This window comes from Dipodomys merriami, unplaced genomic scaffold, assembly GCF_024711535.1.
Source record: "Dipodomys merriami isolate MVZ:Mamm:240054 unplaced genomic scaffold, mDipMer1.0.p SCAF_1, whole genome shotgun sequence".
NCBI lineage: Eukaryota > Metazoa > Chordata > Mammalia > Rodentia > Heteromyidae > Dipodomys > Dipodomys merriami.
In genome coordinates this window covers 19269475-19295441 of record NW_027202270.1, presented here as the reverse complement: position 1 = coordinate 19295441, position 25967 = coordinate 19269475, and the positions used below count along the sequence as shown (strand labels likewise).

Sequence of the window (25967 nt, the reverse complement as noted above, 5' to 3'; positions counted from 1 at the left end):
ATCCTCCCCAGGCTGGACCGCTCTATGCCACCGCCTCCCGCTGCCGTCCGCATCCTCCGCCGGCGTGGGTCCTCGGGCACCCGTGGGTGAGATTCCCGTTCGCTTTTAAATTATATTCTCTGGGTGCCGTGGGGAGGGGGAAGGAAGATTAGATAGATAGATAGATAGATAGATAGATAGATAGATAGATAGATAGATAGATAGATAGATAGATAGATAGATAGACAGACAGACAGCGAGCATGTCTGTTTTGTAAAGCCAGCCCTTAGGGCCATAGCAATCACGGTTAATTAAAATTAAATCTCCAGCGCGTCTGCAAAGAGAAAGACGGCTCTTGCTGCACCCGCCGGCTGCAGACGTCAGCGGCTGGCGCTCCAGCTGCTATGTGCTGGGAAGGGGGGGACAAGAGATGGGCTAGGCTGGGGAGAGGGGCGCCAGAAATCCAGTTTCCAGATCCCTGCATCTCCAGGGAGGCAGCCCAGGGAAAGGTGTAAGGTGAGAAAGGAGCTACGGTTGCAGTTACTCACATAAGTAATAAAAATTGTATTCTTAAAAATACACTGGGGCCCTCTCCCACCCCCATCTCCCGCGCCCCACCCAGGAATGGAGGAACGGAGCAACCTTGGCTGGATTTGAGATCTCATAGGCTTCAGCTGGGCCACATAACAAGTCAAAAAGAGGACCATTCATTGGAGGATGCCGTGTTTCCTGCACGACCCCTCTGCAGGTTTTCTGTTTGAGATCTGTCTTCTAGTTCACTCTTTATGCAAAAATAAATAAAGTCGAACCTGCTGAGAAAATGGGGGAAATTTCCCATGGATGACTTGACATTCAGTTAACAGGATGTATTAATTCAGATTCTACCACTTTTGTCTTACAAATTTGATAGATCTAGGGACTGTGTCAGGGAATATTTGTCATGTGCTATGGACTTAATCCAAGCAGGATGCTGTTTCTAACTATGTTGCAAGAGGGCCATATTTTCCCCTGACAAGTATTAATGCAAAAGGGGTTTTTGTTTTGTTTTTTCTTGGTTGTGGGGCCTGAACTCTGAGCCTGGGCGCTGTCCCTCAGCTCTTCAGCTCAAGGTTAGCTCTTTACCACTTGAGCCACAGCACCACTTCCAGCTTTTTCTGCTTATGTGGTATTGAGGACTCTAACCCAGGGTCTCATGCATGCCATACAGCACTCTACCACTGAGCCATCTTCCCAGCCCCTATGCAAAAGTTTTTTTTGTTGTTGTTTTGTTTTTTGTTTTTTGCTTTTTTTGGGTCCAGTCATGGGCCTGAACTCTGGACCTGGGCTCTGTCCCTCAGCTCTTCAGCTCAAGGCTAGCGCTCTACCATTTGAGCGACAGTGCCACTTCTGGCTGTTTTTTTCTGCTTATGCGGTGCTGAGGAATCGAACCCAGGGCCTCATGCATGCAAGGCAAGTGCTTTACCACTGAGCCACCTTCCCAGCCCCAAAAGTTTTTTTTAAAGCCATTTCTTCCATTATTTTTTGGTTTGCTTGGCTCCATCACTTAAAAATGCACAAAGTGAATTGGAAATAGAGCTAGTAGAGAGTGGAGCAGACATCATTTCTACTCTTGTCTTGCAAATCTGTGCAGTTCTTAGAGTCTCTGTTCTTCCAAGTTCCTCGCCACTTCTTCAGCCTTCCTTTATAAACTCTTCCCTTCTATCCTAGTTGCTGACAGATTCTAGTCAATAGTCATTAGAGAAAGAAAGAATGCCCTTCTGGTTTCCATTGACTAGATGGGGAGAAGGGGGTGAGAAATTACTAACACTTCTACTTTAGTCTGTTAAATACTTAGAATAAAATCTGAAAAAAAAATTACATCACCATAACCACTTTTTGTTGGTTGGTTGGTTGGTTGGTTGGTTAGTTGGTTGTGGGGCTTAAAGTTAGGGCCTGAGCTCTGTCCCTGAGCTTTTTGCTCAAGGCTAGTACTCTACCACTTTGAGGCACAGTGCCACTTTCTGGTGGATAATTGGAGATAAGAATCTTACAGCCTTTCCTGCCCAGGTTGGCTTTGAACCATGATCCTCAGATTTCAGTATCCTGAATAGCTAGGATTAGGTGGCGTAAGCCACCAGCACCTTGCTAACCATTAAAAATGAATAAATAAATAGGAAAGTTCAAAGTATCATTGCAGAAAAAATAGAATTCCTAGTACTTTGATTCCAATGGCAAAGTGGTTTTACTTGGTTTTGTGCTTTGTGGTACTAAGGATCAAACCCAGGAACCTGCACATTCTAGGCAAGCACTCCACCACTCAGCTAAACTCACACTCCCAAATATATTATTTTTAAACAGAAAAAGAAATGTTGACTCCAACTCTAAGGTGTATTTTAATCTAGAAAAGTCCATACTTTCTTTCCTGGGTATAGAAGCATTTTAAATTTCCTTGAAGAGGACTTAATTGAAAGTATTATGTTCAGCTGGAAATGGTGCTGTGGCTCAAGTGGTAGAGCACTAGCCTTGAGCTGAAGAGCTTAGGGACAAGCTCCAGGACACACACAAACACACACACACACAAACACACACACACACACACACACACACACACACACACACATACACACACACCCCTCAAGAAAGTATTGTGTTCAATTGAGAGATGCCAAGGTAAATCAATAGAGGCCTGGTTGCAACCACAGCCATGTGGCCACTAAGTGAACCGAGAGGATTCTGAAGTTTTCCAGTGACTGGGGACTGAAAGCTAGTCTCTGCTTCATGGAAATTTAGGATAAATTAGAATGGTCATTTTCCCAATTCAGGTAGAATGTGTGATTCAGAGGTGAAGTCCCTTCAAGAGATATTTTGTTTAATGCAAGGAGACTTTGTCTCCCTGTTTGTACCTTTGACCTTGGAGTTGGAAACTGCTAAGCCCCTACCCCACCCCCAAAGCCTGGATGTACACTAATTCTCCCATTTGGAAGCACTTTGTTTTCAGATATTAATGCTGATCCCTGCTTGAGCCATTTCTTCCTGGGGTCATCACTCCATACAGCACTGACCACACTCCTTTGGCTGAATCAAACACTGCTCTTCTCTGTGCTCTGCATCACGGCTCCCTTTGTCCTAGAGGAAAAGACATGCTGTAACCATGATCCCTGCATACCTCCTGTTCTGTCATGGCCCATTAGCAATGCCTCCCTTCTGTTTCTGAGATGCTCTTGCTGCCCACTCATCTCCCCACCCCTCCTCCACCCCATCTGCCTGGAAGCTTACTTTCTCCCCTCTGCATAACAGCTGCTGGCTCAGACTGACAGGGGCTTTTGGGCTTTTCAACATGCAAATTCACAGAATAGAATGCCAATGAGGCATCTAGTTGTGCACCTGCCTTGAAACATGACCATTCCTGAGCCAGCTACCATGAATAAGATTCCTAACCAATTCATAATATTCAGCCAGTCCTTACTGAGCACTGCAGTCTGCCAGGCAATGCTGTAGGTATGGAGAATTCTGTGTAGTCAACAAAATGCAGTTAGCTTTCACTGTCTTGTAAGTTTATATTCTAGCATGTAGGATAGTGGGAGTGAAGGATTGAGAAGTATGTGTGCCACAAGAGAGAGGACAACAGCTAAACAGAAGGTGAAGGTCTCTGTGTGTGTGTGTGTGTGTGTGTGTGTGTGTGTGTATACGCGCGCGCACATGCGTGTACACGTGTGCACCAATCCTGATCCTTGAACTCAGGGCTTGGGCAGCACTGTCCCTGAGCTTTTGTGCAGAAGTCTAGCACTTGAGTTCCAGCTCTACTTCCAACTTTCTTAGTAGTTAATTGGAGGTAGTTTCATGGACTTTCCTGCCCAGGCTGGCTTTGAACTGTGATATTCAGAGCTCAGCCTCCTCAGTAGCTAGGATTACAGGTGTGAGCTACCCGTGCTCAGTGGCATGAGCCACTGGTACCTGGCAAATCTTGCTCTTTAATTAAAAGTAAATTAATATTTAACTTGCAGAAATACAGTATATTGGTTTAAAAAAATAGAGACTAGCTTAGGAGATGAAAGTAAGTTATTAGCCCAAAAGATATTCTAGTAAAAAATACATGGCCTGACTATGAAGACTTTGCTCAACACATTGCCTACCTGCTCCTCCATTCCCTCTCTACAAAAGCCCTTTGTACTCCAAATAAATCAGTCTTTCCTTCTTTCTTTCCTTCTTTCTTTCTTTCTTTCTTTCTTTCTTTCTTTCTTTCTTTCTTTCTTTCTTTCTTTCTTTCTTTCTTTTCTTTCTTCCCTTCCTTCCTTCTTTCCTCCTTCCCTCTTTTCTTCCTTCTTTCTCTCTCTCTCTCTTTCTTTCTTTCCCTCCCTTCCTTCCCCTTCCTTCCTTTCTTCCTTCCTTCCTGCCTTCTCTTTTTCTTCCCTTTTTGTTGGTGCCAGTACTGTTGCCTGAACTCAGGGCCTGGACATTATCCCTTGGCTTTTTCACTCAACACTGGCATTCTACCACTTGAGCCACAGCTCTACTTCCAACTTTTTGCTGGTTAACAGGAGGTCTCACAAACTTTCATTCGTGGGCTGGTTTTTAACTGCAATCCTCAGATCTCAACCTCAGGAATAGCTGGGATTTACAGGCGTGAGCCATGAGTTCTGGCTCCAAATAAATCTTTTACTTGTTCCAACAACTTGTTGAGGCACTGGCCTTCAAGAATGGCTAGTAAATGGACTTGGTTTGGTTAGAAGACTGAGGCAGAAAGCTGGGCAACGGTGGCTCACACCTGTAATCCTAGCTACTCAGGAGGATGAGATCTAAGGATCTCAGTTCAAAGCTGGCCCAGGCAGGAAAGTCCATGAGACTATTATCTCCAGTTATTCAGCCAAAAGCCAGAGGTGGAGGTTGCTCAAGCAGTAGAGTGCCAACCATGAGCAAAAAAGCTAAGAGTCAGTTTCCAGGCCCTGAGTTCAAGCCCCAGTACTGGTGTATGTGTGCACACACACATACACACATGCACACACCAAGAGATTAGGGAATTAATTGTTTTGGTTTTACTTTAAACTTCATATTCTTTCTTTTTTATTATTAATTTATTTTTATTGTAGAGGTGATGCACAGAGGGATTACAATGATGTGAGAGTCGGGTAATGAATACATTTCCTTTTGTACAGTGTCTTCTGTTCCCTCACTCTCTCCCAGTTCCTCCCTCCTGTCTCCATCCACAAGTTGTATAGTTCACTTTTATTAGTGTCCAGTGAGCTACACTGCTGTACTTTTTTAACCTTTCCCCTCTAGTTCTGCACCCTCCCCCAACTCTTCCATAGATACACGTTTGAATATGCCATTTATAAGGTAAAGAAGACAGAATCATCAAAAACTATAAACTCAAAAAAAAAGAACAGAGATCTCTTGTTTCCTTATCTTGGAGTTTATTTCAATATGTAGGTTATTTTATATAAATATGAAGAGGCACTTAGGCATTGTGCTTTTGTATTTCTCTCCTAAGACTACCCTCTTTTGGTTTCACTGTGTGAGTATCTAGAATCCTTTATAATTTATCATATCTCAGTGTATTGTAGATCTGATTTCTGCATATCAGAAAGAACCTGAAGTAAGCCAATGATTTGTTCTAGTTCTATCCCCATTTTCCTGCAAGTGACATTATTTTATTCTTTCTTTTTTTTGGGGGGGGGGTCCGGTCATGAGGCCTGAACTCTGGGCCTGAGCGCTATTCCTCAGCTCTTCAGCTCAAGGCTAGAGCTCTACCACTTGAGCCACAGCGCCACTTCTGGCTTTTTTTTTCTTTTTGCTTATGTGGTGCTGAGGAATCGAACCCAGGGCCTCAGGCATGCAAGGCAAGCGCTCTACCACTGAGTCGCCTTCCCAGCCCTATTTTATTCTTTCTAATGGCTCTGTAAAATTCCATTATGTATAGTTTTTCAATTAAGTCATCTATTGTGGGGCATCTGGGCTATTTCTACATCTTGGCTATTGTGAGTGCAGCAATGAACATGGATATGCAGGTGTCCTTATCATATCCTGGCCCCTGATGTTCAGGGTACATGCCCAGTAGTGGTATGGCTGGGTTGTAGGGAAAGTCTATGCTTAGTTTTTTGAGGAACCTCTAGACTGCTGTCCAGAGTGGTTGTACTTGTTTACATTCCCAGCAACAGTGCAGTAGAGTTCATTTTCCCCCTCATCCCCACCAACATTTGTTTTGTTCGAATTCACAATGTTGGCCTATCTAACAGGGGTAAGATGGAATCTCGGTGTTGTTTTGATTTGCATTTCTTTATGGCCAGGAATGATGAGCATTTCCTCATGTTTTTCTTTGACATTTTTACCTCTTCTTCTGAGAAGTATCTCTTAAGCTCCCTTGCCCATTTAGTGATCGGTTTATTAGGTTTGTGAGGGGTTAGTTTCTTGAGCTCCTTGTATATGGATGGAGTCTTTTTGGTCCTTTAGGTATAAGATCATGTCATCTGCAAATAGGGATAGTTTGACTTTTTTTTTCAGTCACAGGGCTTGAACTCAGGACCTGGGCACTGTCCCTGAGCTCTTTCGCTCAAGGCTACCACTTCCCATCACACCACTTCCAAGTTTGACTTCTTCTTTCCCTATGTGAGTCCGTTTTATGTACTTTCCTTGCCTTATTGCTCCAGCTATAAATTCCAAAACTATATTGAAGAAGAGTGGAGCGTGGACATGCTTGGCTTGTTGCTGATTTTAGAGAAAATACTTTTAGTTTTCCCATGTTCAGTATGATGTTGGCTGTTGGTCTGTCATATATAACCTTTCTTATTTTAACGAATGTTCCTTCTTTTTGTTTTTTATTTTTTGGGTTTCTTTTGGGTCTGGTCATGGGGCCTGAACTCTGAGCCTGGGTGCTGTCCCTCAGCTCTTAAGCTCAAGGCTAGCATTCTACCACTTGAGCCACAGCACCACTTCCGGCTTTTTTCTTTTTGCTTATGTGGTGCTGAGGAATAGAACCCAGGGCCTCATGCATGCAAGGCAAGCACTCTACCACTGAGCCACCTTCCCAGCCCCACGAATGTTCCTTCTATTCCTAACTTCTCCAAAGCGTTTAGCATGAATGGATGTTGTATTTTGTCAAAGACTTTTTCAGCAACTATTGAAATGATCATGTAGGTCTTGTCCTTGGCTCTGTTGAAGAGTGAATTGCATTTATTGATTTGCATATGTTAAACCAAGCTTGCATCTGTGAGATGAAGCCTACTTGGTCATAGTGTATGATTTTTTAAATTTGTTTCTGGATTATGTTGTCTAATATTTTATTGAGGGGATTTGCATCTGTGTTTATCAGAGAAATTGGTCTGTAATACTCTTTTTTTGTTGGATCCTTGCCTGGTTTTGAGATGAGTTTGATACTGGCTTCATAGAATGAGTTTGGAATTTTTCCCTTTGTTTCTATTTTGCAGAAACGCTTAAAGAACACTGGTGTTACTTCATCGTTAAAAGTCTTACAGAATTTATCTGTGAATCTGTCAGACCCTGGGCTTTTCCTTGTTAGACTTCTGATTACTTCCTCTATCTCGTTGGGTGTTATTAGCTTGTTTAACTGGTGTATATCTTCTTGGTGTTATTAGCTTGTTTAACTGGTGTATATCTTCTTGGTTCAGCTTAGGCAGATTGTTTGTCTCTAGAAATTTGCCCGTTTCTGGGAAGGTGGCTCAGAGGTAGAGCGCTTGCCTTGCATGCCTGAGGCCCTGGGTTCGATTCCTCAGCACCACATAAGCAAAAAGAAAAAAGCCGGAAGTGGTGCTGTGGCTGAAGTGGTAGAGCGCTAGCCTTGAGCTGAAGAGCTGAGGGACAGCGCCTAGGCCCAGAGTTCAGGCCCCACGACTGGACCTTGAAAAAAAAAAGAAAGAAATTTGTCTGTTTCTGCTAGGTTTTCCTTCCTTTTTGAGTATAGATTTTGAAAATAGTCCTTTATAGCTGTTTGAGTTTTTTGGGTATTTGCTATAATGTTTAAGAAATTAATTTTATGTCTACTTTTTGATGTTATTTGGAGACCATCAGATGGTTCTACAAATCAAGAGAAAAGTAATGATTAATAAGGTTTATTTCGGGGCTGGGAAGGTGGCTCAGTGGTAGAGCGCTTGCCTTGCATGCCTGAGGCCCTGGGTTTGATTCCTCAGCACCACCTAAGCAAAAAGAAAAAAGCCAGAAGTGGTGCTGTGGCTCAAGTGGTAGAGTGCTAGCCTTGAGTTGAAGAGCTGAGGGACAGCGCCCAGGCCCAGAGTTCAGGCCCCACAACTGGACCCCTCCCCCAAAAAAGGTTTATTTCTCATGGCTTTTAGTATCTTTTAGAAGAAATAGCTAACCTCACAGTTACTCGTTAAGATCCAAAGGGCATATTTTACTGAAGATTAAGAAGATTTAGTGAAAGGCAAAAATTCTAAAAAGCTGCCAGGCAGCTTTAGTCAGAGCTATTAGGACACTAATAATGAATTACTCAGCTGTGTAACCTCTAAAAGAAGTGGTTTCTAAAGGTCAACTGAAGGTTGGCACCAATGGCTCACACCTCTCATGCTAGCTACTCAGGAGGCTGAGGTCTGAGGATCCTGGTTTGAAGCCATCCCAGACAGGAAAATCTCATCTCCAATTAACCACCAAAAAGCTGGAAGAGGAGCCGTGGTTCCAGTAGTAGAGCACTAGCCTTAAGCAAAAAACTCAGGCACAGAGCCAAGGTCCTGAGTTCAAGTCCTGGGAACAGCATGCATACACACATGCACATGCACACACTCCTGCGTGAGCGTGCGCACACACACACATGCACACACAAATATCCACTGAAAGAAAGTCAGGATGGAGGGCTGGGAATAGGGCTCAGAGGTAGAGTGCTTGCCTAACATGCATGAAGCCCTGGGTTTGATTCCTCAGTACCACATAAACAGAAAAAGCCAGAAGTGGCACTGTGACTCAAGTAGTAGAGCACTAGCCTTGAGCACAGAGAGGCTCAGGGAAAGAGCCCAGACCCTGAGTTCAAGCCCTAAACTGGAAAAAAAGAGAGAGAGAAGAAAAGGATGGAGATTCCCTTTCAGTTTTCTTTTAATTACAAGAGGCTCAGGAAGGAACAATCTACAGACTTTTGCTCAACCCACTTCGAGCAACTGGCCTGAAGCTGGGAGTTTGGAGGTGCTGTTCCATCGTAGGTTTTAAATCCCTTGACACTACTCTGAGCCAATTTCTTTTCCACATTTACTTAGATGAGATTGTTTCTGAGAGGGGCTAATGGTAATTTTTAGTGACAAAATGGTAAACATGTTGTTATATAGGCATTTGATCAGCAAGATACAGAGAAGTGCCACACCTTGAGAGGTCAAATCAAATGTCTTTATTGAAGGCCAGCAATACCTGGGCACTGGTGGCTCACACACAGGTGTGAGCTGAGATCTGAGGTTCATGATTCAAAGTCAGCCCAGGCAGGCTCTTATCTCCAATAAACCACCAGAAAACAAGAAGTGGCGCTGTGGCTCAAGTGGTAGAGTGCTTGCCTTGAGCTGAAGAGCTGAGGGACAGCATCCAGGCCGAGTTCAGGCCCCACAACTAACAAAAAAAGCAGGAAGGAGAGAAAGAAAGAAAGAGAGAAAGAAATCCAGTAACTACAAGCAGACACATGTCCCCCCAAAAACACTTGCACTCTTGAATGTAGCCAGCACAAAATTTATAAGTCATAAACCAGATCAAGGCAGATGTCACATGGTATGGGGACAAGCAAAGCATGTTTACAGAAGCAAAACAAGCCAGTTAAGGGCCAAATAAGGGGAGCAGTTAGAGATCATTAGAGTTTGTAAAAGTTATCTAGGGGGAACAATCAGGGGTTGGAATATTAAAACTAGGGGTAGAGATTTTCCAAAGTCTTAACAGTCCATGACATATCAGCAGTTAATGAATGACCTATATCACCTGTGCTTAATAACCCTTAACACAGCTGTAGTTCAAAGAATGACTTACATCACTTCTAGAGTTCTCAGAAAGTTCCCATCATCTATTAAGACATCAAGATGCCTATAAGGACAAGATTGTGCTACTTAGACCCAGTATCCATATTTCAGTTGCCTAGGAGGTAGCAAATTCAGATTGTAATTGTGACTTAGTGGCTCATACCTAGTTATACAGAAGGCTGAGATCTGGAGGATTTTAGTTCAAGGGCATCCCTGGCAGAAAAGTCTAGGATAATCCAAGCATAGGCATAGCCCTAGTGGAAGAGTGCCAGCTGAACAAACAAGTCCAGCAAGTTCAAGGTCCTGACTTCAAACCCAGTACTAAATTTTTTTTTTTTAAAAAGCCATGTGATGGTGGCTTGTAATTGTAGCTGTTCAGGAGGCTGAGATCTGAGGACTGTGATTCTTAGGCAGGAAAGGCTGTGAAACTTACCTTTAACCACCATAAAGCCAGAAGTAGAGCTGTGGCTCAAGTGGTAGAGCACTAGCTTTGAGCACAAAAGCTCAAGGGACAGTGCCTAGGCCCTACAGTTCAAATCCAGTACTGAAACAAAAACAAAAGGGATGGTAGGGGAAAAACAAAGGAGGGGCTAACAATGCTCGATAGGAAATGGACTCATTACCTTGCTCCTGTAATGTAACCCCTCTGTACAATATCTTTACAATAATATATATATTAAAAATCAATAAATAAAACCCACAAAAAGGAGGGTGCAATGCTTGGTAAGAAATGTACGCATTATCCTGCCCATGTAATTGTAACCCCTCTGTACAGTATGTTCACAAATAAAATAAAATTAAATTAAAAAAAATAAAAAAAATAAAACCCACAAAAATAATGAAAAACAACAACAACAAAAAGATGTAACTTGAAGAGTCTGATCATTGCAGACAGGTGATATGTGACCTGATGGGTGGCAGATCCACAAATTATAGAAGAGCTGAAGGAATGCTAGGGTTAAGGACAGTTTACTCTAGACATGACATATTAACTTCAGAATGTTGATCCTTCATCCCTACAGCCCTGGGAGCTCAGATTCAGGGTGGAAAGTGTGCCAAAATCCACCTCTAATGCTCTTTTTCTTTTCTTTTCTTTTTTTGTCTGTTGTGGGGCTTGAACTCTGGGCCATGGCTAGTGCTCTACTACTTGAGCCACAGTGCCACTTCTTGTCTTCTGGTGGTTTATTGGGGATAAGAGTCTTATATACTTTCCTGCCTGGGCTGGCTTTGAACGACAATCCTCAGATCTTAACTCCTGAGTAGCTAGGATTACAGGTGTGAGCCACCAGCGTCCAGCTACCTCTAATGTTCTCACTACATACTTGAAACAATGAGCCCTAGGGGATGAGAGAAAGATGTGTGTAGACTGGAGGAGTCACAGAAGGGGTTGGATCTGTCTTTAGCCAGTCTTGGAAGAGCTAGAGAAGAGGAAAGAAGGTGGATTAAGAACCAACATAGAGCTGGGTGCTGGTAGCTCGTGCCTGTAATTCTAGCTGCTCAGGAGGCTAAGATCTGAGGATCACGGTTAAAAGCCAGCTTGGACAGGAAAGTCCATGAGACTCTTATCTCCAGTAAAAACCACCAGAAAACCAGAATTGGTGCTGTAGCTCAAGTGGCAGAGTGCTTGCCTTGAGCTGAAGAGATGAGGGACAGCGTCCAGGCCCAGAGTTCAAGCCCCATGACTGACAAAAAAAAAAAAAAAAAAGACATAGGCAACCTCTTAGGTTCAGTTGTCACATTGGAAAGGGAAATCTGCTACTGAATCTTAGAATGGATGAACACAGAAAACCTGAAACAACAAGCAGCTCTTTTTGCTGGAAATGGCATGAGAAGTCAGAAATGCCAAGATAGCAATGATTACTGGATAAGATGAACATGATACTTTGTTTTATTTGTTAATCAAACTTACAATAGTATAAGCATAATTCTGAGGAAGTAATTGAGGGCTATATTCTAGTATATGGTGGGGTAAAAGTCCAAATGCACAGATTAATAAAGAGATTTCATCGGAATGATCAACAGACTTAAAAATTGTCTAGCTACCAGCTCATGCAGGAAAGTCTGTGAGACTTTTATCTCCAAATAACCACTAAAAAGCTGGAAGTGAAACTGGCTTACATGGTAGAGTGCTAGCCTTGAGGAAAAAAGCTTCAGACCCTGAGTTCAAGTTCCAGGAACAGAAGAAAATTGTCTAGCTGCCAGATGTAGTGGCTCATGCCTATAATCTTATTACTTGGGAGGCTGAGATCAGGAGGATCTCAGTTCCAGATTTCTGAAAAATATTTAAAGTGGAAGAGGTCTGGGGGTATGGCTCAAATAATAGACTGCCTTTCAAGGAAGGGTGAAACAATGAGTTCAAATCTTATACCGCCAATCCTCCCCACCCCAACAAACACACAAAAGAATATAGGAAATGTGTTCATCAAAGTTAAGTTCAAGGAGTTTAAGTAGAAAACTGTGAGTAAATGTTGGTAGGCACTAAGGCACAGTGAAAAGTACTTGAGCTTTGAAATCAACGTAGATAGGAATGTCAGCCTTCCTACCACTGACTTTTGGCATAATTGCTCCTCTAACTGGATCCAATAATAGTACCTATTTCATTGGTTTATTATGAGGATTAAGCAACATTATTGTTAAGCACTTACAGAAATGCCTGTTAGGGTAAAGTGCCCTGGCTGAGCTTATCATGCTTGACTTATTCAGCAGTCTCATGTTGCTTTCCTTATTCTTTGAAGATGTTTGCCTTGGCCAGTCCTGTATTAACTCTTCTTGATTATTATCTTTGTGAGCACAGATTCCTCAGCCAACTTATTTCCATTGGCCAATAACCTCCTGGAAGAAATGAGAAGTGGAGTTGCTAAGTTAATCTTGATTTCCTTTGTGCTCAAACTCCAGTTGAGATTTTTTTTGGTTGGTTGTGGGGCTTAAACTCTGGGCCTGGGTGCTGTCTCTAAGCTCTTCAGCTCAAGGCTAGTGCTCTACCTCTTGAGCCACAGTGCCACTTCTGGTTTTCTGGTGGTTAATTGGAAATAAGAGTCTCATAGACTTTCCTGTCTGGGCTGGCTTTGAATTGGGATCCTCAGATCTCAGCCTCCTGAGTAGCCGGGATTACCAGCACCTGGCTTCCAGTTGAGATTTCTTAATATTCATCCTTTCCTAGAAGCAATATTAGCACAAAATGTTTAACACATATGTGTGTGCGCACACATGCATGCGCACACACACAACACAGAAAAGTGTATGAAGACAGAGCCTTCTTTGGAAGATGGGATGAGATCCTCAAGATAATGGTGTTCATTCTGGTTAGGTGGGCCATTATGACACTGGTCATAGCAGGGCACCGGTGTCTCATGCCAGTAATCCTAGCTACTCAGCCCAAGTAGGAAAGTCTGTGACACTCTTATCTTCTATTAACCAGCAAAAAACCAGAAGCAGTGCTGTGGCTCAAGTGGTAGAGCATTCACCTTGAGCTGAAGAGTTGAGGGACAGCACCCAGGCCCAGAGTTCAAGCCCCACAACTGACCAAAAAAAAAGACACTGGCTGGGGGCAAGGCTCAAGTGAGAAAGTACTCATGTAGTATATTATACAAATCCTGTTCAAGCCTGAACCACCACTACTAACCAAAAAAACCATCACCACTAACCAAAAAAAAAAAAAAAGGACTCAACAACCTATCTTCCAGGGAATCAGATAAGAAAATCAATAATTAGAAGTTAGAAGAAATGGGTGAGAGGTCAAAGGACAGCTATTTGCTCAGAAGGTCAGAATAGTCATTCCATGGACATAAACATGCACTTCAAATTTGAAAACATAGGGTTTTGAAAAAATAGGGTTTGGCATTTAAAGAAATATTGTTTAGAGGCCTTCACATGGTAATATCAAAGATACATAATTTTCAGACATGGGATTTGCATGGCACTTAAAGCTTTTGTTTTTTATTCTTTCTGTTCACCCTAACTATGTCCATGGATCCAATCTCACTAGATATTGAGACCATTAAATGCAAGAAGACCATTAAAGTATGAAGAAAGAAAACTTTATTCTTGAGAATAATAGTATACCAAAGCTATGTGTGCAGCACTGAAAACAAATACTCAGAAAGAAATGGAAGGAAGAGAAGGACTGAAAACAGAGGTGGAAGAAAGCTAGAAACCTGGAGATACTGAGGAGCAGTAGAGGGGTGGGCTGAGAGGGTCAGGGGTATGTGTAGAACTGAGCAATTCTCAATAATAAACACAGCTAATCTAAAACTAGAACTGTTCTGGTAGTTGAAAACTTTTACTATCAGTAGAAGCTTATGAAAGCTCACATCTGTTGGTAAGCTATTTTTTCACAAGCTACTTGCCAATAATGTTGCCTAACAAAAGGCCATTGTGTCCTCTAGCAAGTTTAAAACAGTGTGTTAGAGGGTCATGGAGGTATTTATTCTGGCCAAAAGATCAAATAAGAGAAATAGAATAGAATAATTTCGTCAGTGCCAATGAGTTAACAGGTGTAACCAAAATTATCTTTAATGCTTACTGACTTCACAGAAAAGAGTCCAACAGAAACAAAAAGACTTTTGATAGAAGTATTGTACACAACTTGTAAAACTGCTCAAATAAACAAGCAATGAGGGAAAATTCTAATGTGAGGTTGAATACTGCTGAAACTGATTATTTGTAGCTATGAAAATGGAACAAAAAAGCCTGTTGGATTCTTTAAGAAATAAATTAAAAGTTGGGCAACAGTAATCCTAGCTACTCAGGGAGGCAATTCAAAATCTGATTTTTTTTTTTTTTTGTCGGTTGTAGGGCTTGAACTCTGGGCCTGGGCACTGTCCCTCAACTCTTCAGCTCAAGGTGAGTGCTCCACCACTTGAGCCACAGTGCCACTTTTGGTTTTCTGGTAGTTAATTGGAGGTAAGAGTGTCACAGACTTTCCTACCTGGGCTGAGTAGCTAGGATTACAGGTGTGACCGGCGCCTTGCCTTTAATATTCTTATCTCCACTAAACTTCCAAAAAAGCCAGAAGTAGATCTGTGGCTCAAATGGTAGAGAACCTTGTGCAAAAGAAGCTCAGGGATAGCCCCCAGGCCCTCATGAGTTCAAGCCCCTGGACTGGCATCGAAAAAGAAAAAGAGAGAGGGAGAGACAGACAGACAGACAGACAGAGACACAGAAAGAGAAAGGATAATAGTCAGTGGCGGCATGTGTCTATTTAAATATAAACAGATCAAAATTCAATAAATTTAAAGACACCTTTCCTCAGTTTCCGCAGAAAGTTCCACTGGAGAGGACTGGTATAGGGAAAAGGGGTAGTCTCCATTTGCAGTCTAGATGGTGTGTGTGTGTGTGTGTGTGTGTGTGTGTGTGTGTGTGTGTGTGTGTGTGTGTGTGTGTGTGTGTGTGTGTGTGTGTGTGTGTGTGTGTGTGTGTGTATGTGTGTGTGTGTGTGTGTGTGTGTGTGTGCTGTGTGCTTGCTTGGCTGGGGCTCTACCATTTGAGCCATGTCTCCCAGCCTCATTTTTACTGATTATTTTGAAGGTGGAATTTTGTGGATTTTTCCGGCTTCAACCACAACCATCTATATCTTAGCCTCCTTATTTGCTAGGATTATAAGCATGAGCCAGTAGAAATTCATTCAAATAAATAGACGGAAATATTAAATTATTAGTTTAGTCAGTTTTTAAAAAACTTATCCTGGGATTTGAACTCTGGGTCAGGGAGCTGTCCCTGAATCTCTTTGTGTTCAAGGTTCATGCTCTACCACTTGAATCACAGCACCACTTCTGGCTTTTTCTGAGTACTTTTGTTGTAAATAAAGAGTCTCATGGACTTTCCTTCCCTGAGATTGCTTCAGACTGGGACCCTCAGATTTCAGCCACCTGAGTAGGTAGAATTACAAGTTGAGCCACCAGCACCTGGATTAGTCATGGTTTATGAATGGGTTCATACTTAGTAATATTAAAGAATTGATTTCAAAATTACATGAGAAGCTGGGTACCGGTAGCTCATGCCTGTAATCCTAGCTGGCTGGATGACTTGAGTCATGCATCCACTTTCAGATTTTGACTGGTTAATTGGAGAAATAGTCTCATGAGTTTTATGCCCTGGATAGCTTTGAATGTCAATCTTCAGTTCTTAGCCTCCTGAGGAGCGAAGATTACTAACTAGGAGTACCTGGGAAGGTTGTTTTTTTAAACCCCAGCTCCTTATAAACCTTTCTCAACTAATTTCCCTATACTTTGCACCTTCAAAGGCCTGATGAGGTTTTTTGGTGGTAATATGATATACTTACATAAATGACAAACTATAATATTGAAACACACATTTTTATTCACCTCAGAAGACTCAGATCTGAAGATCAGGTTTGAAGGCAGCCTGACAGGAAAGTCCTTGAGACTTTTATCTATAATTAAACCACCAAAAAGCTATAAGTGGAGCTGTTGCTCAAGTGGTAGAGTGCCAGCCTTGAGCAAAAAAGCTAAAGGACAGTACCCACTATTTGATTAGTATGGGGGCACGGAAAAAATATTTGCAGTCTTCTTCTTCTTCTTCTTCTTCTTCTTCTTCTTCTTCTTCTTCTTCTTCTTCTTCTTCTTCTTCTTCTTCTTCTTCTTCTTCTTCTCCTCCTCCTCCTCCTCCTCCTCCTCCTCCTCCTCCTCCTCCTCCTCCTCCTCCCTCCCCCCTCCTCCCCCTCCTTCCTCCTCCTCCTCCCCCTCCTCCTCCTCCTCCTCCCCCTCCCCTCCCCCTCCTCCTCCTCCCCCTCCCCCTCCTCCTCATCTCAGAGCTTTTTTGAAGCACAGTTCCACTTCTGGCTTTATAGTGGTTAACTGGAGATAAGAGTCTCTTGGGCATGAGCCACCGGTGCTCATCCCATAATGTAAGAGGACTTCCACTAGCCTCTTCAAATAAAGTACTGTGGGAAGTCAAGGAGCGTGCAGGCTTCTGCCAAGCTGAGGATGATTTTCCAAGTCCTCCATCTCACTGTTTTCTCCCCACTAATGCCTTTGCTCTCCTATCTTTCAGGTGGCACATGTCCTCAAGATATTTTTACAGAACCACTTTCAGGAAGGTTTGTGATGTTGGGATTGTGATTTTGCTCAAGCAAGTCAGATTCTTTATAAAGCACAACTAGATATTAGGGCTGGGATGGAGGAGTCGGCGCCAGAGGAAGGCCAACTCCCAAGCTCTCACCAGGGCTCTCTGAGGAGGGCTGTGGCTGCTGCCCTGGCCTTCGATGGGGAGTCCACCATAGGTCGCAGGAAAAAGAAAAGGAAAGGGTCTCGACCAGAATCTATCATTATCTACCGGTCAGATAATGAGAAAACAGATGAGGAGCCAGAGGAAGCAGAAGGTGGAGATCGGCCTAAAGAAGAGGAGGGAGATGATTTCCTAGACTGTCCTATGGATGAAGGTGAGTCTCTCAGGGGGCCACTTGTTCAAAGCCATGAGAAGGAAATTCAGAGAGGATGCTTTCTCCAGAAGACCAAAGGGCTATCAGCTCACTGATCTCTTTCTTCTTGGTAATACATTTCTTGCAGTGTTGCAGTCTGTTATGCTTTTGGAATTCTTTCAATAAATACTGCATTCATTTAGTCCCTACTATGTTCGATTCTAGGAAGAAGGAAATCACTACCATTCATAGTAAAAGGAAGAAGCTGATTCATATATAGAAATAAATAACAAAAACCAGGTGCTAAGGACTTGTGCCTGTAATCCCAGCTACTCAGGAGGCTGAGACATGGATGATTGAGGTTTGAAGTCAGCCTGGATAGAAGAGTTTGTGAGACTCCATCTCCAATTAATGAGCAAAAAGGAAGGCTGGGGGGTTGGAAAGGTGGCTCAGTGGTAGAGAGCTTACCTTGCATGCATGAGGCCCTGGGTTCAATTCCTCAGCACCACATAAACAGAAAAAGCCAGAATTGTGCTTGGCTCAAGTGGTAGAGTGCTAGCCCAGCTAAAGAGCTGAGGGACAGCACCCAGGCCCAGAGTTCAGACCCACAACCAACAAAAAAGCAAGACTGGAAGCATGACTCAAGTGGAAGAGTGCCAGGCATGATCAAGCCAGCCTAATAAGTATGGGGCTTCTAAATTTAAGGCCCTAGTACCAGAAAAAGTCAACACAAGCAGAGTTTATAATAAATGAATGTATTAAGATCAAGATAATAATTATTGACTTTCAAAATAACTAGGAAGGTGACAAGATGACAATGAGATGTAGTATTTTTTCACTCACATGAAGGACTGTCAAAAATTGGGTAAAATAGTAACTTCAGTGTGAGGAAATGACTATCCTCCCACGTATACCTCAACTAGAAGTGGCAGTCACTTTAACCACATTGTAGGGAGTTTGTCAGTATTCATTAAAAACTATGAGACAAAGAATAAACCAATGGAACAGCAACACTCACTAGACACTATGTTGGAAATGAACTTTACAACTTGGGGGGAGGAAAGTGGGAGGGAAGGAAAGTGGGAGAAAATGAGGGAGGGGGTAACACTGTTCAAAAACAAATGTACTCATTGCCTTACTTATGTAACTGTAACCACTCTGTATATCACTTTTACGATAAAAATAATAAAATTAAACAAATTAAACAAATTAAAATTAAAACAAAAACAAAACTCAAAATTCAAGCTGGGAGCTGGTGACTCATACCTGTAATCCTAGCTAGCTACTCAGGAGGCTGAAATCTGAGGATTATGGTTCAAAACCAGTCCGGGCAGAAAAGTCCATGAGATTATCTCCAATTATCTCGAGAAAACCAAAAGTGGCACTATGGCTCAAAGTGGTAGAGCACTAGACTTGAACAGAAAATCTCAGGGATGGGGCTGGGAAGGTGGCTCAGTGATAGAGTGCTTGCCTTGCATGCATGAGGCCCTGGGTTTGATTCCTCGGCACCACATAAGCAAAAAAAGAAAAACCCGGAAGTGGCACTGTGGCTCAAGTGGCAGGGTGCTAGCCTTAAGCTGAAGAGCTGGGGGACAGCGCCCAAGCCCAGAGTTCAGGCCCCACGACTGGACCCCCCCCCCCCAAAAAAAAAAGAAAAGAAAATTTCAGGGACAGTGCCCAGGTCCCAAGTCCAAGCCCCACAATTGACAAGAAAAAAAACCCTCCAAATTTAAAATATGTGTACCCCTAGTGCCAAAAATTCTAAAAATCTTCCCCATGAAACATATGCTCCTGTTCTGCATATATAAGAATATTTGTTGCTGCTCATAAGACTGTGATGTGTTCATATTATGCCAGGTGGCTTACACCTATAATAATCCTTGCTACTCAAGAGGTTGAGATCTAAGGATCATGAATCAAAGCCAGACCAGGCAAGAGAATCTATGAGACTTTATATCTAGTTGGAGATGGAGCTGTGGCTCAAATGGTAGAGTGCCAGTCTTGAATGAAAAAAACTTAGGAACAGCACCTAAGCCCTGAGTTCAAGCCCCAGTACTGCACCCCCCCCCCCCAAAAAAAAAAGAGTTATTATATAGCTATGATGGAGTAGGTTTCTTTTTGGGTCGGTCGTGGGGCCTGAACTCTGGGCCTCAGCTCTTCAGCTCAAGGCTAGCATGCTACCACTAGCACCACTTTCGGCTTTTTATTTTTTCTGCTTATGTGGTGCTGAGGAATCGAACATAGCTATGATGGAGTAGGTTTATTTTTCTTTTTTCTTTTCTTTTCTTTTTTTGGGGGGGTCGGTCGTGGGGCCTGAACTCGGCCTGGGCGCTGTCCCTCAGCTCTTCAGCTTAAGGCTAGCACCCTGCCACTAGCACCACTTCCGGCTTTTTCTTTTCTGCTTATGTGGTGCTGAGGAATCGAACCCAGGGCCTCATGCATGCAAGGCAAGCGCTCTTACCACTGAGTCACCTTCTCAGCCCCTGGAGTAGGTTTATTTTTGTGGATGGATAGGTATCTAAGATATATATGACATTCCTTCAGTCTTGGAGTTGACCATCTAGGCAGGGGAGGACAAATAGGAATAAGTCAATAAGTAAAAGATAATTTCAGGTAGTTACATGTGTTCCAAAGAGAATAAAACCCTAAAGAGATCTGGAGGAGGGAAGATATAGTCATTGAAGGCTTCTTTGAAGAAATAACATTGAGTGGATTTGAGTGGCACCAAGGAACCAGCTTTTCTTATTTTAAATTACTTTTATTGTTATTATAAAGATTAAATACAAAGCTGGGCACCAGTGGCTCACGCCTATAATCCTAGCTACTCAGGAGGCTGAAATCTGAGGATCATGGTTCAAAGCCAGCCCAGTCAGGAAAGTGGTGCTATGGCTCAAGTGGTAGAGTGCTAGCGTTGAGTTGAAGATTTGAGAGATAGAGCTCAGGACCAGAGTTCAATACTCATAACTGACCCCCCCAAAAAAAGAAAGAAAAAAAGAAAGAAATACAGACGGATTACAGTTATATAAGTCAGGTAAAGAGTCCATTTCTTTTTGGACAGTGTCATCCCTTCCTTACTCTCTTTATCCCTCCCATCCCCATCCACAAGTTGTATAGTTCATATTCAACATAGTGTCTAGTGGTTATTCACCCTTTGTAGGAGCCAGCTTTTATCTTTATTTCTTTTCTTTTCTTTTTTTCTTTTTTTTTTTTCAGTCCTGGGGCTTGAACTCAGGGCCTGGGCTCTGTCCCTGAGCTCTTCAACTCAAGACAAGCACTCTATTAGAGCACCACTTGAGCCACAAGCACCACTTTCAGTTTTCTGGTGGTTAATTAGAGATAAAAGTCTCATGGATTTTCCTGTTGGGCTGGCTTTGAACCATGATCCTCAGATATCAGCCTCCTGAGATTAGAATTACAGGCATGAGCCACTGACACCCGGCAGGGAGCCAGCTTTTTAAGGAAGGGGAACAGATAGGGGAAAGGCCTTGAGATAAGATCAACATCTGCCCAAATGATTGAAAGATGTTGTTTCTGGTAGGGAGTGTATGGAACAAGGAAGGACAGTAAAAGGTAGACACAAGAGCACTAATGCAGAAGCTTGGGCTGAGGGGTAGCAGGAGAGAGCTAGCAGAGAGGCTGGAGCAGAATGTACCAATGTAACTTGGAACTTGCTGATGGACTAGAGGTAGGGAGAGGGAAAGGGACGGAGAAATGACTGCTGGATATCTGGTAGTAAGAAAGGACAGAAGTATGTCATTTGCTCAGATGGAGACCATGACACCATTAGGCCTGGAGAGAACAGTACAATCAATCCTCTCTGGCAGTCAGAGACTATGCCATTGTCCTGACTTTCCTCTTAGGGGGTCTCCATTGGCTTTTTTCCAGCTGTGAGGCTGTAGTCTTCCCAATGGGGCAGAGAATATATGTGCATATAAGATGTGTGTGTGTGTGTGTGTGTGTGTGTGTGTGTGTGTGTGTGTGTGTGTGTGTGTGGTGCATAGGTGTGTATGTATGTGGGGGATAAATATACGTGTTGTGCCGGGTGTTAGTGGCTCATATCTGTAATCCTAGTTACTCAGGAGGCTGAGATGTGAGGATCATGGTTCAAAGCCAGCCTGGGCAGGAAACTCTGTGAGACTCTTATCTCCAATAAACCACTCAGAAAACCAGAAATAGTGCTATGGCTCAAGTGGGAGAGCTCTAGTCTTGAGCTGAAGAACTCAGGGACAGCGCCCAGGCCCAGAGTTCAAGCTCCACAACCAACAAAAATAAAAATAAAAATAAAAAAATATATACATACATGTTGTGTATATGTGTAGTATATGGTATCTGGTATATGTGGAATGTATGGAATATTTGTGTGTGATATGTGTGTATGGTGTTAGTGAAGTGGTGGAGTAGGGGATATAATATGTGTAAGTGGTGTATGGTGTGGAAGTTGGGATACTATGGAAGTAAGATAGATTGTGTGGTGTAGGTACAGATGTGTATGGTGTGTGTGTGTGTGTGTGTGTGTGTGTGTGTGTGTGTGTGTGTGTGTGTGTGTAGTGAATGTTTGTACAGAGGTAGGATATGAGGTCTGGGATATCCACAAGCACATGACAGTGGTCCCTCTGGGGTAGTGCAGAGCTTGGCATGAGAAGGAAAGAATAGACTGCCCAGGTGGGAGGGAAGGGATAGTAGGGGGAAAACAAAGGAGGAGGCAACAATGCTCAATAGGAAATGTACTCATTACCTTGCTCATGTAACTGTCACCTTTCTGTACAACATTTTTACAATAAAAAGTGTACAAAAAGAATAGGCTGCCCATCAGCCTGGTCCACACACAGTCTTTACACACAGATTGATACTCAATATCTTTATAGCTCTGCTTAACTAGAAATAGGATCATTATGAAGTGGTATCTGTGGGAAATTTTCTCATGCTCTTTATATCATAGAGATAGTTCCAAGATTCAGTTCCATAAAAACATGGAAACAAATAGGAAAAATAAGTCCAATCTGGATCAGAATTTATCAGGGCCTAGACATATGGAGTGAAAACTTACTACGAGAATTACATCACTGAACAGTGATTGCCTTCCAAAGGAGACCCCTTCAGTCCACCCATGAGCCACTGACTCCTCTGCCAAATGCTATAATAAAAGAAGAAAGGATGCTCGTCTCAACCCTAAACTCAGGGGAGGGCACAAATTCCACCCTTTAGATCTTAACTTTTACCTCCTTTGTGCCTTGCAGGTATATGGAACATGCCTTTGGACAGCCGTTATGTCACACTAACGGGAACCATCACTCGAGGGAAGAAGAAGGGTCAGATGGTGGACATCCATGTCACATTGACAGAGAAGGAAATTCAGGAATTGACCAAGCCCAAGGAGCTGTTAAGGGAAACAGCACCCGAAGGAAGAAAGTCGTGCCAGGTGGGAGCAGACCAAGGGCCCCACGTGGTCCTCTGGACGATAGTCTGCCTGCCTGTGGTCTTCATCCTCTCTTTTGTTGTCTCTTTCTACTACGGCACCATCACCTGGTACAACATCTTCCTTGTGTACAATGAGGAAAGAACTTTCTGGCATAAGATCTCTTATTGCCCCTGCCTCATCCTTTTCTACCCAGTGCTCATCATGGCCATGGCCTCATCCCTGGGTATCTATGCCGCTGTGGTCCAGCTCTCCTGGTCCTGGGGGGCATGGTGGCAAACTGCTAGAGACATGGAAAAAGGCTTCTGTGGTTGGCTGTGCAGCAAGCTTGGTCTAGAGGATTGTTCTCCTTATAGCATTGTGGAGCTGCTTGAATCAGATACTATCTCAGCCAGTCTCTCCAACAAAGACCCCACCCAGGAAGTAGAAACCTCCACTGTCTAAACTGCCAATGTCTGACTTGCTTCTTTGGCCCCAGTAGACATCATCTTGCAATTCTGGCAGGTTCTTTCTTTAAATCATCTTCTGCCTGCTATAGATCTGGAAGATCTTAGCTGATACTGATACTGGTACTGATCTTGATGGTTCCAGAAAGGGAGGGAACAGACAACCACATTGTGCCAAATCAGTCCATCCAATGGACACACTTTTCTTGACTCTTCCCTACAATAACCATTTATTTGGGATGAGGAGATTGATGTTGTTACTGGTGCCTGTAACCCAGGGGAATATGTGATGAAATGTGACAGGGAGAATAAAGAAGCTCAGGGGTGACAAAGTCCATGAAGAAGGTAGTGATGGAGTGACACATTTAATGAACTGAACTATAGTATATTGTAGCAGAAAGCGAAGATATGTAAGAATCATGTACATTTAGATTGAACTGCACAAAATTAGAGCCCTAAGACAGAGTTTCTTTCTCAGAGAGAAGGGTAGAGGCAGACCATCCTGGAAATCTGTGAATTCACCCAGGCCCCAGGTTTCTGCATGGTGGGGTATGGCTCTTATTGCTCTTACGTTTAATGTTCCAATAATGACTATATCTTCAGCCACCACATCCATATTTTCTTGCAAAACAACAACAACAGAAAGGACAAAAGAGAACAACTCTTCCTGTTTAAGGAGACTTCCTGGAAGATTGCCCCTCAATATGTCTTATATGTCATAGATCAAACCTTAGTCACATGACCTCACAACTACAAAAAAATGCTGGGGGAATGGAATCTTTTGTTTGAGTAATTATATTCTCAGTGAAATACTGGGAATAATTCTAATTGGAAAGAAAAGGCAAGAATGGCAATTTTGGTAGGCTAGTAAGACTCTCTGCCTTACAACACTTATTTAAGGACATTCAGAGTCCCAAATTGCTAACACAATATTTATTTGTTTGCTCATTTATTTATTTATTTATTTTGGCCTGAATCTTACAAGTGAGTTTATACATAGACATGAACTGTATATAGTATGCATATGCTACTCATATACTAGATAATATCTTCTCATATACTTTTCAATTAAACTTCTGTAGTGTCCCATGGTTTCAGGTTTCTTGGAAACATAGTGGCTACAAGACGATAATTATACAATCATAGGGGTTGGTGATATTTAATCTATAGATTAAGGAATGGGAAGAGAGAGACTGCATATGCCAAATATACACCCAGCAGGAATTAGTAGCCCTAAACACAAGCCAGATTTTATCCTTCTGTGGTTTGGCAAAAATTCACTCAAGAGTTTTGCTCATAACTTTCTAGATTAATGATAATCATGGCCTTTTCTATGCTGAAAAACTTGACTTCCTGGAATAGGGGAGGTAGACCAGATTGTTCTTATAAAGATTTGATTGTTAAAACTTCATCCCTTATGATTTCTTAATTTCAAAGTACTGAATTTAAGAGGTCAGGTAATTTGGGAAGTTTAAGTTCTTATAAGGGAAGATGGTGCTCATTTTTGTTTACATCTCAAAAGAAGCAGTTGAAGAAGGTCTGTGAACAGAATCCGAGGTTGGCCTTTCTTTCCCACCAGAGGCCAGGACTATCTGCTTAGTGTATGGTGCTGAACTTCACCTTCAGAGCAATTCCTTCCTTCCTTCCTTCCTCCCTTCCTTCCTTCCTTCCTTTCTTCCTTCCTTCCTTCCTTCTTTTCTTCCTTCCTTCCTTCTTACCTCTTCCTCCTTCCTTCCCTCCCTTTCTTCCTTCCTTCCTTCTTAACTCTTCCTCCTTCCTTCCCTCCCTTCTGTCCTCCCTTCCCTTCCTTTCTTATTTTCTTTCTTTGTTGTTTATGTTATTAGTTTGGCCAGAGGAAATGTCAAACAATTTTTGAAGATAAACTTGGTGCTCTCTGGTGCATTTGCAAAGTTATAAACAGTTGTAATGAAGATAAAATAAAAATAAAATCTGATGCATGTTTGTTCATTTTTTCTTTGAGGCTCTCCAAAATAATTTTGAATGCTATGGTTTGCAAAAAATGTATAGCCTGATAGCACGCGCACACACACACACACACACACACACACACACACACACACACACACACACACACACACACACACACACGCACACACACACACACACACACAGGGTTCTAAAGTGGTATGTAAACACCCAGCCTAGAAGAAGGAAAACTGAGTCAGAACTGAAACACTATTACCTTTTCTGTTAGTTAGCACCTGGAGAACCTCAGAAAAGATATTGGACAGTTAAATATATTTGAATAATTCTGTGAGCTCATAGTTTCTTGATTTGCATAGTAAATGTTACAGAGGAAGATTGTTTTTTAATTACTCAGCTGCTACAATATGCTGAGCTGGACAAACTTCATCTAAGTTTATCTAACTTTATCCAGTGTGGTGATACTGATGTTTCCAAGACTCTTTTTTTTTTTTTTTTTTTTTTTTGTCAGTCATAAGGATTGAACTCTGGGCCTGGGGGCTGTCCCTTTGCTCTTCAGCTCAAGGTGAGCACTACTTATGGTTTTCTGAGTGTTTTTTGGATATAAGAGTCTCACAGACTTTCCTGTTCAGGCTACCTTCGAACCGCAATCCTCAGATCTCAGTCTCCTGAGTAGCTAGGATTATAGGTGTGAGCCGCTGGCACCCAGCTGTTTTATTTTTTGTTTTGTTGTTTTGTTTTTAAGTCAAGGGTTTATTTAAGTATAACAGGAGAAAGTAGGGAAGAATGGAGGCAAAAGAAACATTTCCTGCTCTCCAGTATGGTCAGGCATGTGCACTTCCCTCACTGAACCACATCTCTAGTCATTCTAATTG

At 42.6% G+C, this 25967-nt stretch overlaps 1 protein-coding gene across 2 annotated transcripts; it reads left to right on the top strand.

The window, feature by feature from the left end:
* Positions 1-28: 28 nt before the first annotated feature.
* Tmem169 (transmembrane protein 169) lies at positions 29-25094 on the top strand. Of its 2 annotated transcripts, none has more exons than XM_070026809.1 (3): positions 29-86; positions 16920-17307; positions 22524-25094. In XM_070026809.1, the coding sequence occupies exons 2-3, from the start codon at positions 17043-17045 to the stop codon at positions 23144-23146; spliced, it is 888 nt and encodes a 295-aa protein (XP_069882910.1). In that variant the 5' UTR covers positions 29-86; positions 16920-17042; the 3' UTR covers positions 23147-25094. The 2 variants fall into 2 exon arrangements, with proteins under 2 accessions (XP_069882910.1, XP_069882982.1); XM_070026881.1 differs by lacking the exon at positions 29-86 and adding an exon at positions 14699-14750.
* The last annotated feature ends 873 nt before the right edge of the window (positions 25095-25967 follow it).